Source organism: Pipra filicauda, unplaced genomic scaffold, assembly GCF_003945595.2.
Source record: "Pipra filicauda isolate LSUMZ 115617 unplaced genomic scaffold, ASM394559v2 scaffold536_size338551_pilon, whole genome shotgun sequence".
In the NCBI taxonomy this organism is placed as follows: domain Eukaryota; kingdom Metazoa; phylum Chordata; class Aves; order Passeriformes; family Pipridae; genus Pipra; species Pipra filicauda.
In genome coordinates this window covers 220,012-237,101 of record NW_024104683.1, presented here as the reverse complement: position 1 = coordinate 237,101, position 17,090 = coordinate 220,012, and the positions used below count along the sequence as shown (strand labels likewise).

The 17,090-nt window shown below is 40.1% G+C and overlaps 1 protein-coding gene across 2 annotated transcripts in view; it reads right to left on the bottom strand.

Annotated features, from left to right (window-relative positions):
* Positions 1–881: 881 nt before the first annotated feature.
* HSPA12A (heat shock protein family A (Hsp70) member 12A) overlaps positions 882–17,090 on the bottom strand; it is a 55,790-nt gene continuing 39,581 nt past the window's right edge. For both annotated transcript variants that reach the window (XM_027726101.2, XM_039387157.1), the window contains exons 7-12: positions 13,747–13,918; positions 10,783–10,869; positions 10,112–10,216; positions 9,247–9,505; positions 7,478–7,581; positions 882–6,023 (exon numbers count right to left, since the gene is read on the bottom strand). In XM_027726101.2, coding sequence (XP_027581902.1) covers positions 5,389–6,023; positions 7,478–7,581; positions 9,247–9,505; positions 10,112–10,216; positions 10,783–10,869; positions 13,747–13,918 — 1,362 coding nt within the window. In that variant the 3' untranslated portion in view covers positions 882–5,388. The remainder of the gene's footprint in view (positions 6,024–7,477; positions 7,582–9,246; positions 9,506–10,111; positions 10,217–10,782; positions 10,870–13,746; positions 13,919–17,090) is intronic.

Below are 17,090 nucleotides of genomic sequence, written 5' to 3'. Positions count from 1 at the left end.
ATCAGTACCTAATGAAATTGGCAAATAACAGGCCTGAATCCCAACTACACAAAGCATCTGCATTTCTCACCAACTACCCAGGCTGCATGTCTTGAAAATAAAGCAGCTCTTGCACTGAGTAAAGGAACTCTGCATTCATTGTCCTTAAGACATTTTGTAAGTTGTTTTATTCTATTGCTATTCACATGAATATAACATCTGCAAATTTCAGTAAGGGCTTATGTGATTTTGTAGAACCAACAATTTATACATAATCCCTCCTATCAGGATGGGGCTGTAACTTTAAATATAAACACACTCATATGAGAAAACCTGGAGATTTAGAAAAGTCCAATGAAAGGATCAAATTCTGAATGCACATACATGAAACTCCACTGGAAGCTTCAGCGATGTGCTAGAACGCTGAAAGCAAAATTTGGTTCTCAATGTGTCTCTGAAGACTGTAATTATATTTCCCATTGTACTGGTAACATTAATTGAATGTTTAGATGAAATCAAGTTCATTACAAGTTAAATACAGTACCTCGCCTATTAGGATGGTGTTTATAATTATAGTCATAAAGCACCTGTAAAACATCTTCATTGCAGCACATAGGAGGAAGTTGGGGTGTAGTGGCTGCTACACATCTCAGTTCACTCTCTGCATCTGAGCAGCATCGTACACAAAGGTCACACATGCCCCTGAATCCTCTCTAAAGCTGGTGACAACAATACAGAATTTTAGAGGGATGTGGCCTACAACTGTTAGCAGAAAAATGTAATATTGCACAAATTGTTATGCTCTCTCTGAGAGCACTACTACAGAAAATACCAGATTTGCTTATGGTATTGCCCAAAGTCATTGCCATTTTCATAAGAACACTGACACCCAAAAAGAAAAATTAATTTTAAGGTATTTTATTTGACATGGTTGAAGACACAAGAACACTCAAGATACAATCCAGACAAGTTGTGAACAGCTCCAAACATCAGTGAAATCTGAATTTATCTTGCACAGAGGTGAACAAGACCACAATGGTTGGTTTTATAATATAGTTTATTTCAAGCAGGTGAGTACTGTGACGTTATGCCCAACAACTTTTATACTATTCATCCGCTTAAGCCACTTCATATCATAAATATGCAGCCTATCTTGGCAATTAAATGCCTGCAATATATAACTAGCCTTCTCATAATAATGCATTAAAACTCCTGTATATAAGTATTGGTATATTCATACCAATGTAAACTGTCCTAACCATCACTGCACATTTATCATATTCTAACACAATTAATCATTCCATCACAATTAGCTGCTAAACTTTAGCCTAGAGTTCAGTAACTTGGACCCAAACTTGCAAGTTGCTGCTCAGAGCAAAACTTCTGCCAAGACCCCTGCTTTCCCTACGGGTAGCAGGCCTTGTCTTTTCAACATTAAGTTGCACAATGTCATCTGAAACCCCTACCAAAAAAATGCTGCACAGGGAACCTCCTGCAAAAGTATCAGAACTATGATTCTAAAATTTACTCATTCCCTAGTAAATTCCACATTAATTTTACAGCCTACCATCCTTTATCAAAATGGGCATCCACATGCCTCTTACAATGTGAAATTGTTTAACTGGATTATAGTCTACAGACGACAGCATAACATTCTACTTAAAATGCTAATTCCTTAGGAAGACAAGCTAATTTTCCATTCTTAAAGAGGGCAACAAGGATAGCTGGGAGTTTGTTCAGTGGTTCAGTGCTCTGCAAAGATAAGCTTGATAGTGCTCTCATCAGACTGAAGGAGGAAGTGCAAAAATATGCAAACCACATTTTACAGCTGCAGTAACTTCAGCAAGAAGCCCCTGCTTGGATCCAAATGGGATCTTACAAAAGGTGAATACAAAGGGCAGAGAATCACTGCTGTGCAGGGAACTGTGCTTCAGAAGAGCTGCAGGAACCACCCTGCAGACAGCTGAAAACAGCACGAAAACCATGGGCCACCTAATCTTGCAGGTCACCTCCTCTTCATAGGGGAGAGGAGGGCAGGGCAGCCATTTAGCAGACCAAATTCTGTGTTAAGGTCACTGAAAACAAATCTGTGCGGAACTGGACCAACCCAATTTAACACTGCATGCACAGACACCAAAGCCTGTTTTTCTTTAAGAATTTTGTCTTTTGGTAGGTGAAAATGGTAAAGAGAGACTGGGTCTTACCTCCAGCTACAATACATGAGTGTTGCCTGACTTTGGAAGGTAGTTTCTTGTTTGCAGTGTTTTTGTTTTTTGGTTGGTTTTTTTTTTTTTAAACTAGAGTTCCTTATTAAAACCCAAAAACCTAGTGAAGAAGCTGTATACCCAGATTATACAAACTAATTTTAAACTTGGTTTTACAGGAGGATTCATCCATTATTATGATGAACTGCTGGAGAAGGAATGGTCACCATCTGAAATGAAGAAATGAAAACCCCAGCATCATACTAGTGCATCTGTGTAATGTGTTTAACTGGTATGACTTGCATTGAAGGAAGAATGTTGTATTCTCTGACACACCAACATTTCTTTCCTATTATTGTAAGATCACCTTTTTACATTTCATATCTTATCATCTTTAAAAGCCTATAATTACAGAAGCTGATTGAGAAACTATGTTATTTAAAATTAACAGCTGAATGAAATCAACAGAGGCAAAGAGCATTTTTATACAAGAAAATAGCACTGTAGAAAGAAAGAGTCTGTACAATATTTAAATATTGTATATACATAAAATTATATTGTTTATAACTCATCTTAAAGTTTCTCTTGTTTGTAAACCATGGAAAGCAACACACAAAAAAATCCCAGTATTTAGCTTTTAAAGCATTTAGCAGGCAGCAGGAAATCGACTGCTAGCAAGCACACTTTGTAATCATAGAAAGTATCCAGCTGGATACTATGACTAGCATTCTCCTTAGTCCTTTATTTATATATATATATTAAAGCTGAATGCAGAACACACTTCCCATTCAACTAAGGAATTCTGCAGGAGACACAGAAAACTCAATGACAAAATGCAGTGGATCAGTTCTGCAGCTCTTTATTGTGGCAAAACTGCAGGATAAACACAGAAAGCTTAAGTGCAGGACTGGAACATAAATTAGTGAAATTACTGATTAAGCTTTTATCTCCCAAAAGTGTCAGCAATGAATTTAACTCATGCTCAACTTATTAGAAAGGAAGGTTTAGATTAATGATAACATTTCAAAGTTTCAAAAATGCAATGAATTCCAGCAGGTAATTGGGCAGCTCTGTATAAATGCTCTGAAAGCGTCAGTATTTCGGGGTGATTCTAGGTGGCACCAGTCTGCTCATTTGGAGTGGGATTTGGATTTGAATCCGTAGTTGTCAGTTCGTGGCAGATATAGAATGTAGGTTTCAGAAGTTTTCCACCTGTAGCATTTTGCAAAATAGAAACTATTTGAGTTGCAAAAGAAATATTCCAGGTGAACATGCTTAAGAAAATGTTTCCAGAAAGTTGTTATCTGGAAAACAAGATGCTGCCATGACCATCTCCGCATTTCCCCTGTGTTAGAGTTCTGTGCTCACAGACATGTAAAGCCGTGTAGCTTTATTTAATGCTATTTGTAGTTGCATTATATTGGCTTCTGCCTTCCACTTTATTGGCCATTCAACTCAGCACAGCAATATATTTTACTCCATTTAAATGTTTGCTACACAAAATATATTGTGATACTTGTGATCTGAATGGTTTTCTCTCTTTTAAGTCACTTAAATGTTCCTGGACAGCCATCATCTACCTGTACTTCCAAATCTCAATATAGGAATTAACAAGAAAAAAAAATAATCACTTGGAGAAGTGCTTGATAAACCAGACAGGTCAGTAGGACTCCAACAGAGTGGAGAAATCTGCAGACAGGAACCTCGAAGTTCAGTGAAGGCAAGTGGAAAGTCCTGAAGCTGGGGAGGAATAACCCCCTACACCAGGACACGCTGTGGACTCGGAAGCAGCTTGGCGGCAGTAAAAGACCTCGGGGTCTTGGCAGACACAAGGTTCAGTGTGAGCCAGCAATGTGCCCTTGCAACAAAGAATGCCAACAGCCTCCTGGGCTGTATTGGGAACAGCACTGGCAGCAGGTCAAGGAACGTGATTATTCCCCCTTATTCAGCCCTGGTGAGGCCACACAGCTGGAGAGCCAGATCTGGTTCTGTGCTTCCCAGTACAAGAGAGACGTGGACACACTGGACTGAGACCAGCAAAGAGCCAGGAAGATGATGAAGGGACTGGGGTATCTCCCATGTGAGGAGAGGCTGAAAGAGCTGGGGCTGTTAGGCTCGAGAAGGCTCAGGGGACGTTAGGAACGTGTACCAATGCCTGACAGCAGACAGTAAAGAAGATGCAGTCAGACTTATCAGAGGTATCCAGTGAAAGAGGCAATGTGCACAAATTCAAACTCCAGATATTCCTTTTGAACAGAAGAAAAAGCTTTTTTGCAGTGAGAGTTGTCAAATGAAGTTTAGGCATCTCCATTTTGGAGATATTCAGAACTGAAGAAAGCAACCTGTTCTGGCCGACACTGCTCAGAGCTGAGAGGTCGCATCAGACAGTCAATGATGTCCTGTTCAACCTCAACTAATATGTGATTCCATGGTTTCAGATGGAAACTAATACAAATAAGTTTAAAAGACCCAAATGGGAAACAGCTTAGCTCTTAATAATCTTCCGAAGTATAATGAGGGCAATGCTAGCTAATTAATCTAACAGCTTGTTCTGAGAGCTTTGGCAATAAAGGCCTTGTTTTCAAACTGGAGCAATCAATATTAGGCTCTTAGATATATATATTTGCTTCCTAAATCTAATTTTAGGGATTTCTGAGGATTTTCTTTTCCCATTTCTTTGAGTCATTAATTTTCAGCACTTTAAATTCCGAAAGCACCAGGTAAAGTCAAAAGAATACTACAGACTACTAATTTGTTCCCATTGCCAGAGGATGGTGCTGTTTAAACAGATATCCCACACAAATACACCCCTTACAACAACCATGTGGGTTACTGACTTTTTCTTAGGAGGAAGAGGAAGAAGAAGAACAAGGCAAAGAGATTATACTTTTATATATTTTTAACTAACCTTCGAGACCCAACAATAATCAATGTGTACTTAATAAAGGTAGATCTTTAAGCATGCTTGAGTAATTTAGGAACTTTTAACTACCTCTGGAACTTTAGCTCCCAAAACTTTTTAAGGGTCTTTCAAAATCCAGCCTTTGATCATCAAAGGGCACAAACATGACATTACCCCACCTCACTACTAGCTGTTCTCATGTAGCCTGCTGAAATTCAACTTGATTACATGATATCTGAATGTCAAAAAATGGAATACTGGAAGATCAGTCTCACAAACAGGCTGTGGTGGGGAAAAGGACCATTAGTAGTTTAAGAAATCAATACCAACTTTGACACTTTTAGAGGTTGCAACATCAATGGCCATGGCTTTGATTTCAGTGTCCCCGAACTGCATCAGTGTTTTGATCTCCCGCCGGTTCGGCACTGAAGCATCAGTTCCTGTGAGATCCAAGCGAAGGGTGCCACACTTCTTCACCCCAGCCTCGGTGATGAAGCCAACGTTGTCTTGTTCTGAGCTATAGATATTGATCACTATTACTAGCTGGGAAGGTTTGGCAGGTGTGTAGCTGCGTGTCACAGTTTCCCCAAGGGCTACGGATTGGTCGGCTGAGATAAATTTGTCGAAGACATCAGTGCACCAGCGTGTGCCATCTTTGACCAGAAGCTTCTCCGGCGGATGCTTCCCTTCCACGAAGCGGTTGAGCACACCAACGCCGTAGGTGAGCGGGGAACGCCGCACTTTGATGACAGCAGGGTCCAGGCCAAAGAGAACAGCTCCCTTGAGGATGGTGAGACCCACATCCTGAGGAATGATGACTCGACATCTCGAACCAAAAGCGCTCTGCACGGCTTGTTGGAGCAAGGGGGACTCGGCGAAGCCACCCACCAGGAACAAAAACTTGACGTTGGTCACTTCTGGCTTGTCGAACACTTCACCTAAACAGAAACAGAGCCCATTCAATAAGGAAAAATACACTGTGACAAGGCAGTGCAAGTGCAAATCCTAATGTCTGAGTGCACCAAATGTTTCATGCACATGCACAAGATCCGAAAGTGCCACATCTATGCCCACACTGCCACATCTATGCCCACACTCAGCATTCACTGCTCCCACTTCTGTAGGCTCTACTATACTCTATTTCACTATGAATTCACTTACCTCAAAGCATACAATATTTCTGAAGTGGCCTTTAAAACAGAATTTTTATTTAGCTTCTATGAGTAAAGGGAGACATACATTTCTTGCAACAAAATCCTGCCAGTCACATTATGGGTAATAGGGAAACAGACACCATCTTGCCACTTCAAATATCAGCGAGACATTCTCAAACCCAACTGATTCCCACACCCATTATTGCATTCCAGATAAGTCACCCCATTTTAAATTCACTTATTATTTCTGACCCTGACATATTAACCACAATAAATACCATCTGTAAAGTTACACCTCCTTACATTTTTACAGATGTTCCTTCTTAGCTCAAACCCACAATCCCTACTTTCAGGAATATCATGCAGTTCGGTTGCAGGCTCACCCTTAGTTCAAATAACTGAGGCAGCACGACTGAGTTACATGGCACAACTGTTGTAATTCTAGGCCTCTCCCTCCCTGTTCATATATAAGTTCCGACCTCTGAAGATAACCTAATAATCCCTCACATATAGTGAGCAAAACTGGATATTCCATTCCAAATATGATTCAGTGAGTGTTTTTTAATGTGTAGAACAGAAACACTTTGCTCAGTACATACATTATACTCTACTTGATACAAATCCAATCTTCCACCACAAAGATCTTAAACAATCATTTTCCCAATAAGCCCACATCACTTTCCATTACTGGATAAATAAATACAGTGCTGCTTAAGCCACACCTGGAAGTACTTTTGCCATGATGCATCATTTACTATTTGCATTTAAGAGATGTCAGTGATTTGGAGGGTCATGAACAAAAGCTGGGAAGAAATGAACTAGAGGTCTCAATAGCAGGAAAAATCAGAAGCTAGTTACACCTCTGGCATTATTAAGCTGCTGCCTGAAACAGGAAAAAGAAAAGCAGGATCTGGGTTTCTCAGTGCATTTTAATCTTGTGAATGCTTGCAGCCCTGGAAGTACAGAATAATTGAAGCTTAGGCAGTAACAGGACTGAATCACACTCAGTAACTAGTACTAGAACTAAGCAGGAGGAGTATGTGTTCAGATGTCCCTCACTTTTATTATTTTCCTAACTAATTTGTAAACAACTACAAGTTTCAGAACTAAATTCCTCGCCCACAACTGGTACATACTAGGAAGGTTATTTGGCTTTATTACAGTTACTGCCCTGAAACAGTGAAGAAAAGCCTCCATTTCAACTCAGCCAATAAGTGGAATTACACACAGATACGTACTGAGGTGCTGAACAATCTGGTCAATTGTAGGTTTGAAAAGAGCATTCATTGCATCTGGGCTCATCCTCAGCATTCCCTGGGAAGACCATTTCACAAAGTCCACACTGGAAAAGAACAGTTAGGAAAAAACATTAGAACATTACAGCTGAGTTGCAAAACAATCATCAGACATACTAAATACATGAATGAATGAGTTTACAGGATCTGTGAGCATTTTGCTTGGAAGAAAGCGCCCCACTTCACCCTAGCCCCATACCAACCACAGCAATGTAAAATTTTAAAATAGAATTATTATTTTTCCTTGTCTAATTGTTGTTTTCTTTGCCTGATTGCCTTTTGCAGCATTAGCAATGCTCAACTGCTTCCTGAAACAGCTGGCAGTCAACCCGGGGCTCGCTCATTTGAAACAGCACTGATTCAGCTCAGAAGGGCAACATTTAGATTATAGCAGTAGCAGGCCAAAGCCACGGGAAACACACAAGGAAAACAAGTCTGCCTCAGGAGGCAGAAGAGAGCACAACATTTTTAATGAAGCACAACATTTATTAAGTGAATACAGGCATTAGGTTATTCCATCACTGATACACATCTATACAGCTCAGTAATCTCCCTTTCACTAATGCACACTATATGTCAGCCTTTATACTCCTTCTATCCTGTTATCCAATTAATTTCATTTCATTTGAAGGAAATTTTTAGCATTGCCTCTAAGATTCACCATTAAGACTATTAATAAAAAGGAGATGGTCTTGTGAGGGGGAAATTTTAATGATTTCAGAACCTCAGGCTCATTTATAAAGTGACTCTTAGCTGGATTTCAAGTCATTTAGGCTTACAGTACATTTACTTGTAACTTTTGAAAGAGATGCAGGAGTTCCTGCCTGCATACTACATTCACAGAATCAGAGAATATGCTGAGTTGGAAGCAACCCACAAATACTAAGGTACAGGTACTAAACATCAAATCTTTCCCTCTCAGGTCCCAAGCATTCTGCCCTAGATTCACAGGCTCTCTTGTTCATTCTCTTTTATGCCATTATCCCCAGGTCTCCTAAAGTACATAATTTCAAAAGATGCAAAATGCCCATTTCTACTTTCTTCTCACTTCCTGTTCTATAGCAGCCCACGATCTTGTCATTTAGGGTGACTTCTTGATAGTGAAAATCATGAATTAAAATCTCTGGAGGGGATTATGTCTCCCTACTTATCGAGCAAATTATCTAATTGGTAAAATACCAGAAGAGGCAAAAACCTGCCATCACTTCAAAAGAAGAATGCTTTCCCCTTGCAGAGCTTTATGCAGTAGTACATGCTTTCACCAGTGATCTGATCCTGTTAGTAACTGTACTCAAGCCATGAACATATTTACACATCTCACAATCTTGGATTTGTTCCAGGCTGATAAAAATTAAGGTTCTACATAACTAACTTTTAGGCAACAAATTCTGTCTTTGATCTGATGCTCCTAATTAACATGAAAGGGACTCACAATACACAGTCAAAGTCAAGAAAGTGATGCAGTGGTGGCCTAATAAAAGTCATACAAAGCAATACCTGACAACTGCAAGTCTTGTACAGAAAAGCTTTTGCAAGAGATTGATCAGAACTTTTTATTCTGGAAACTGCAATGGAGGCAATCCCATTTTCTCATCCTTATTACATTTTTACACTATTATCTTTCAGTCTACATGTAATTAGGATATTTGAATTATTTGTCTTTGCTACCAGTAGTTAATTCTGCATCCATTTAGTTTCAATTGCCTACTTACTTGCTTTTCCTCAAGGCATGTTCTACACTGTGGCCTCGAAACTTCTTGTAATAGTCAATGAAGGAGAAGGGCAGAGTGATGTTTAGTGGATTGGTCCTGTCTGGAGCTGCTGCCCGTTTACGGGACTCAAATGCTATCATCAGATCCACCCAGGCTGCAGGACGCTTGATTTTAAATTGCTCAATAAAATCTTCTCCAAATATTTTACACAGGAGCTTTTCAAATTCATAGTCCACTCCTAGAGAACCATAAGGCCCACCTGTACCACAAACAAAGCACAGCTTTAATATTCTGAACTGCTTATTACATTTCTAATTGACCACATACACATCAGAGCAACACTAGAGCAAGACTGTCAAGGGAGAAGGTCTACAGAAAGAGGTGTCTTTCCTAAATGTAACCGCTGGTCTAATACACAACATGCTCTTACCTTTGCCTCACTTCTACTCCTCCATCATCATAGCCAAAGTAAAACTAGCACTATAAATCAGAAACATTTTTATTAGAAGCAAACTGCCTTCTTATCCACACATGAGGAGGTGTAGGTTGGACTTGTATTTAAGAGTAGATACTCCTAAATGTGTACATTCTCCCATTTGCTTTTACTAAGTTGTTTCCTGAGGTAATCTTACAGACACCAGTGCGAGATTTGCCATTCAAAAGCATCAGATGCATTAAGTGATTCATCCATGTCTGATGACCAGCAGCTGGGTTATATTAATTTTGAATGCTGGTCTTATTTAAGGAAGAACTGTTAGGAAAATGTAATAAAGGCACACATTTCCTTCACTGACAAATCAAAATATTACATAAATATATAATATACAATATAATGACATAAAGCAAGCAGTGGAAGTGACAGTACCTGTTGCTTTGTACAGCTCCTTAAGGTGTCCTTCAGGGAGCCTGATCTGATGGACAGTCATATCCACTGTGCCTCCTCCACTGTCAACGACGATGTAACGGTCCCCTAGTTTGCCAAAGGGAGAGGGCAATGGTACTGACATTAGTCTTACCACCCAGCACACTGCAATGACAGCTTCTCAGGGGCACTAGCACCATGAGAGACAATGACCTACAGAAAGCCAGAATGTCTGTGTTGAAGACCTGATCATTACTAGTAAATATAATGCAATGATTGATAACAAATATAAAAGTCAGATGTCAAAAGCTATTGATTTAGCACAGCTAAAGCAGATTAGTGGCACCGCTCGTGCTGCTGTGTACATTCTAGTGGGCTTCCAAATTAATACTAGGGCATATTTAAAAGGCCTATTCTGAGGACAATATTCTCTATGCATTTTAAAACCTGGATGGCTTTCTACCATCTCCTTAATAAACCATATTTTGCTAGAGCATATGGAATTGCAGTTCTGTGTTACTAACTAAGAGCAGCACATGAACCTGTGGTTTTTTCTTTTCCTATTTATAATCACGGTGAGAACAATGCAGTGCTCAGCACATTTGTGGGAAACACAATATTTGCCTGCAATATAAAACCAGTGACAGCAAAGCTTATTCAAGAAAGGACACTACCTTCTTCCAGTTCAGACCAGATCTCTCCTATGACATTTTCCACCATAAAGGTACGACTCTGTCGTTTATGACGCACGTGTTCCTTAGCTAGGGATTGACAGAGAATAAATTACTGAGGATAAGAAAGCATGAAGAAGTGGGTATTGTAAGTTGCAGGGTTATGCAAGCAGGCTGACAGGCCTGTATGTATCACTTCTTAACAAAACAGATGAACAAAAATTACTGCATTGGAATCAGGAACATTAGAATATCACTCCTACGAAGAAGAAAAAATGGTTTTCAGCCACACTAATCCTCCTTGATATTAATATATATATTATATATATTTTAATATATACTAATTAACTAATATAAATAATATAAACAAATAATACATACTAATAACCTAATAAGAAAGCTATAAACAGGTCTGACTTGGGGTTTTTTAATATATTCTGGATTGCAAAGCATGGGTTGGCAGTGGGGTAGGGGGGACTGGCTCGTCACAGCCTTTGTCAGCAGTAGCCCCAGCCCACTGCCTTTCAGGATGTCAGTCTGTCTCAAAACTAGCAGCCAAAGCATTGCTGTTCAATTAGTAACTTCTTAAGGACACAGTGATCAGGAGTCTAACCCTCATAATATTTAAAATATACATTAATTAAAAATTAAGTGTATCTAGCCATACTGTTATAACAATCAGTTAACTTACAAGACTTAACTGCTACTTAGACATTTAAAAGATGCAGAACAGTCTGTTAAGTGAAAGCAGAATAGCGAGAATCTTTGCCTTATATCAACCTCTACAACTGAATGATCAAAAAACCCCACATTATCTGTGTATCCTTCACTCACCTTCAAAGGCATTTTATAAAACACTACAGAGGAGAGGCATCTGGTCATATGTGAAAATTCCTTCTGAAAATATCAGCATGCAAATCACAGAATGCATTTTGCTTCCTGTTTCTCTAGTGCCTATCACCAGAACACAGACCAGCAGTTCCACTGGCTCTGTACCCTCCCCAGAAAGCCCCCCTGATGCAGACAAGCCACACCAGCCTCACCGCACTGACTCGGCAGCACAGTGGGAGCTCACACGACGAGCACTCCAGGACAGAACAAGAACTAGGTCCAAGGAAAGGCCTGACACAGAGCCCCCAAAATTCAATGGCAGTCCTTTCATTCAATCCTGTGGGCTAGAAGTGAACACAAGAGCCAGTCTTTAACTAAAACTGAGCTAAGCTTATCCCGGCTACTATGAACAGTAAAATTTTTGTTTTGACTTCACGGCAATAATATGGTCCTTGCAGTGCTTCTCTCTGTTTATATTTAAGGGTTTTTTCTCCTTAATCTGTTCTCAGCTTGTCTTGGGTGCTTGCCATGCCTTTATGAAATTTTAATTCTAACCCCGAATTAATTCACTCCAAACTTTGTTTTCATTAATTTTGACATGAAACCTTTCTCATCTCCAATAGCTTTTACCATACAAAGTCAAGAAGGAGAGTGGTAATCCCATCCAAGGGTTAGCAGAAATCCATGATCTGACAGATTATGCCCAGCTTCAAAACCTTATCCAGAGAAATTATTTTCTTTTATTATTTTCCCAGAGGCAAATCCCTGTGTTGTCTGACAGTGAGTTCATGTAGAATCACATGGAACTGGAATGGTTCAGGGCATGAATGAGAGGGACAGAAGCTGAGGGGCCCCTGAAGGGACTGTATCCTGGAACAGATTGTGTCCTGTACTCTGCGTGGGCCTCCAAACACTGAACACATCTGACAAGAGCTGGCAAGGAGAGGCATGGATTTGAGAGAATGATGTAGTGACTCTGCTAACTGAAAAAAAAAAATGCTCTGGTAAGTGCAGGAATAGCTTTACTAGCCTAATCTTCCATTTGCCTCTACTGTTTTGACATAGCAAATGTGATAAAATACAGATTCTTCTGAAAAATTCATTCTGGAATAGACTGTCCCACTACCATTAATATCAGGGCAATTGTCACAGTGCGCAGCCACGGCAAATATGTGCATTATGCAGCAATCAACTCTTAGTGCTGTTGATTTTTTTTTTCTCTCCTACTTCCCTCCAATTTCAGCAGGATACCAAGCTCAAAAAACTCTGGTGATGAAGGATCTTTTGGCAAGTGACTTGCACTGTGGTCTAAGCCCTGTCCCTCACTGTAAGTCAGTCCTCAAACACTGACACTAGCAACAGATCCCAAGTCAATAAATCAGAAGTGCCCTATCTAGTTGGTCTTCTATGAGCAGATAAATTCATTGCTATATTCCAATACCACGTGTTCCACTGAGTGTTGAAAGTAATTAATGGTATTTCATAAAGATGACATCAAAAAGCATCTGCCAAAACTCTGAAACACCTCAGACTAATAGTTTCATTGCAGATCCAGTTATTTAACACTGCTTCAATAATGCAGCTAATCAAACACGTAATTGTTTCCAACACATTAAATTAAAAAAATGATCCAACATGAAGTACTGACTTAAATTAAGGCAGAAAAATACTGCTGTGAAAATACTAAAAGACTCCCACAAGATCCAAAAAAAGGCAAGGCAAGGAAGCTACCTGCATGCTAAAATTAAAGGAAGAAATTCTTTCCTGTGAGGGTGGTGAGGCCTTGGCACAGGTTGCCCAGAGAAGCTGTGGATGCCTCATCCCTGGAAGTGTTCAAGGCCAGGTTGGATGGGGCTCTGAGCAACCTGGGATAGTGGAAGGTGTCCCTGCCCATGGCAGGGGGATGGCACTGGACAATCTTTAAGGTCCTTTCCAACCGAAATCATTCTGTGACATCTGCTGGATCAATGTCTAAACTAGTCTATCTACAACAAACAGCAACACAGTTTATAAAAGCAAACCAATAGCCTGAAACATTTCAAGAGAACAAGGACAACAAGAAACAGTAAGAAAACAGCCCTCATGCCCAAAGCAAACTTATGCGTAAGGATCCAGGAAGTGAATGAAGAGAAGTACCCTGTGTAAATCCAGTCCCAATAGTGTCACTCGGGCTGTAGCCGTTGACAGGTGCCCTACTACTCAGCTCTATCATCTGGTGCAGGCGGAGCTTTCGGCAGTAGATAGAGGCAGCCTCGGGTTCCAGGGCAATGATCAACTGCTCGGGATTTTCAGGAGATGCCATTCCTGCCTGAGAGAGAGAATCCATCAGAGAAGTGGGGTGGGAAGTCCCGCAGCCTTAGCAGACCCTTTCAGCTCTTGAACAAGGCTCTCCCCAGCTCATGGTCTCAGTTTAGGTCACCCCTTTGAGTTCAACCCACAAAGGAGCTGCTGCCAGCGGTAAAGGTCTGGGAATTGTCCTGCCCACAATGTATAGCACAACTTCACAGGCTGTCACAGGGAAGAATGCATGCACTTACCATGCTAAGTGTCTAACCAAGCAGTTGTGTACATGACAGGTGGAGAAACGAAGGAAATAATTTTGAAACCTGTAATGAATGGCCTAAACCCTGAACTCCTAATTAACCTGTGAATTTGCCTGCTAAGAGGGGCCCCAGCCTCCTTTAAGACATGAAAGAGTACCTTCGGCCTCTCCTCCTCACAACAGTATTTTAAGTATGCCTTTCTTTATGTCCTAGATATACACAGTCCTTGCTGAAATGAAGTTCCTGCACTGTTGAACTGTACAGCAATATACAATACACTTTGCCAGTAATGCATCTTCTGACTTACAACCAACATTTTCTAGTTCAAAATCCATTGCTTTTAAGCACATTCACTTTTATAATATCTTCAAAATGCTCAGTTTATTCAAGGACACAAAATACAATGGGGCAGGTTCCCTAAAACGTAATGAGAACAAAGCTAAAAATAATCCCACATTATAAAATCAACGTTTGCCATTCTTTCTATTTTCTTTCTGGATTTTCAGCCTTCAGATACATAGGTTTTCAAGAAGCCACAAGTTCTTATGTAACCACATAGTGCACTCTCAGAGCTGAGCTTAGAGAAAAATATTCAAACAACAGTTGACAAAATTGTGTTTTTGTTTCTTTTCCCCTGTACTTCTGCCTACAGTATGATTTTATGTTAAAACAGAAAATATCTTTTAGCTCTTTCTGCCCAAATTTTAGTTTACCTGCTATTATTTTTCAGTTAAGTGCCTGACTACTAAAGTATGCTAGCAAATACAGAACAAAATGAATATGTTTCTGCTTCCACAGTCAGTCTTCCAGCCTTCCAATTCATACACACACATTGTGATGTCTCCAGAGCATCCCCAAAAGAAGGCAGACTCACATGGAAGGACTGCAGACCTGGCCTGGAATTTGGCTTTTTTCATACAGCTACATTGTGGGGCTGTGGGAATCACTGGTTAGTTTACACTTGCACCTAGAAACTCAAAGTAAAGCTGGTTTAAAAGTAATATCAGGGTAAGACTTGGAGACACAAAATTGTCCTTCACATTTACTGACTCATTTTACCCTCTCCATCTTATGAAATATGATAAATAGATTCTTACAGAAAGTATCTGCCTCACTATTGGTAACAAAAAAGGCAAAACAACCACAAATAAATTTCAAAATAAAAAAGTGAGGGTTAAACTACACAAGGTTGCTCATTGTTTTGAAAGCACACCTCACGACTGGGACTATGGTCACTTTACATCTTTTATCGCTGTTAGGAAAAACCTTCTGCTTTAGTTACATCCACTGGACTCAGCAGCATGGTCTGAAATTAGTACAAATGTCTGGGAAGGAAAATACTGTGCAAATACTGCAGAATATCAAACCTTGCCAGCTATGTGGCAACACATATTGAAAAAATATTATATGTTCGCAACCAAACAATCAAACTTTGGAAAACACAGGGCCACAGCAGCCAGAGTAACTCTAAAATGTAGAAAAAGACTATCAAGCACAGGTCCAAGCATAACCCTCCTGCCATCACAGCACTTGCAGGTGAGCATGTTGGCAGACACAGGCTTAGACAAAGCTCTGGAACTGTACTGGGGATGAAGTTCTTGCACTGTGCCTTAGTATAAACCCAGTCTTTCCTCCAACCTGTCTGAATGTAGTAGGCACAAGCAGGGCTGGTTTCAAGCCAGCTTACTTCAACATCACTTACCCTCATCTGAGCTTTCCTATGCAGGAAGCTTTGATTTGTTGCACTGGAAAGAGCAATATTCGAGATATGGATCAATACCTGGTCTTTGACAGACATTTATCTAATCTGCCAAAGAATTCCAAAAATGTATGGTCTCTGCACACAGATTCTCTCAGCCCTTTACTGTCTTTGCCTTTGGAGAGTTTCGCTAAAAGCCTGATCTGAATCTTGCTGAAATTCCAAGGCCAGCACTTGTTGCTCCATCCAATAAGGGCTGGAAGAACAAATAGCTCCTTACTACCCCGCTGCACTTTTCACTTACATTAAATCCATTATCATGTTTTGTGAGAGCTCTGAATCTGAGCAGCAAGCGGGTTTTTCCAATCTCTAGCAATGTGGATGAACTCAGGAGTGGTCAGCCTGCTCCACGTATTGGGCATGTGTCAGCAGCACAGACAAATCAATTCTTAGTCTCAGTCTAACCTACGCACTGAAGACAAAATTGTGTTTTAGGGAAAAAATAGTTTGTTGCTCAGTTAAAATCCAAAGGCTACAACACAGATCATTTGCAAGAGGTGACAAGAACTGAGTTACACACACAGGGAATGCACTGGTATTTCCTAACTCGAAGCGGGGGCAGCAGGGGTGAGGGGGATGATTGTATTAACTGTGAAATCATCTGTTCTAGGGGGAATTTTGGTACAAACTTCCAGGGTTGCTTCTGCTAAAAGAAAACAGTAAACCATTAACAATAACATTTGCTTCCTCCCTCCTCCAGCAGGTCTGCACCATGACCTTTTCACACTGCAGCCTGCACATCAGGAGAGGAAGGCGGTGACCGGCGACGGATGGACTGAGCTCTGTGTTCTCAGACCCTCCAAGTATAGCAGATGCTATTCTTGCTACTTTTTCTCTCTAGCCATTATTTAACATACCCAAAATATCTCCTGAGGAAAACATCCAACAGAAATGGCAGTTTTTAACAGTTCAAAGCACAGCTGATCCTAAGAGAATCTCATGAAGAATATGTAGAGGTTTTTTGTTTAAAAGCTTTTCTTACAGAGTTTGAAGGGCCAGTTACAATGAAGAATGTGTTATTTCACATCACAGAAACCATATAAAGAATCTTCTACAGTGAAAGGTACAAGGCAACCAACACATATTTTTAGATGTACACATACATATATATGTACATATATACACATACCCGCATACATATTTATATATAAGTATATACATATATGTACATGTATATA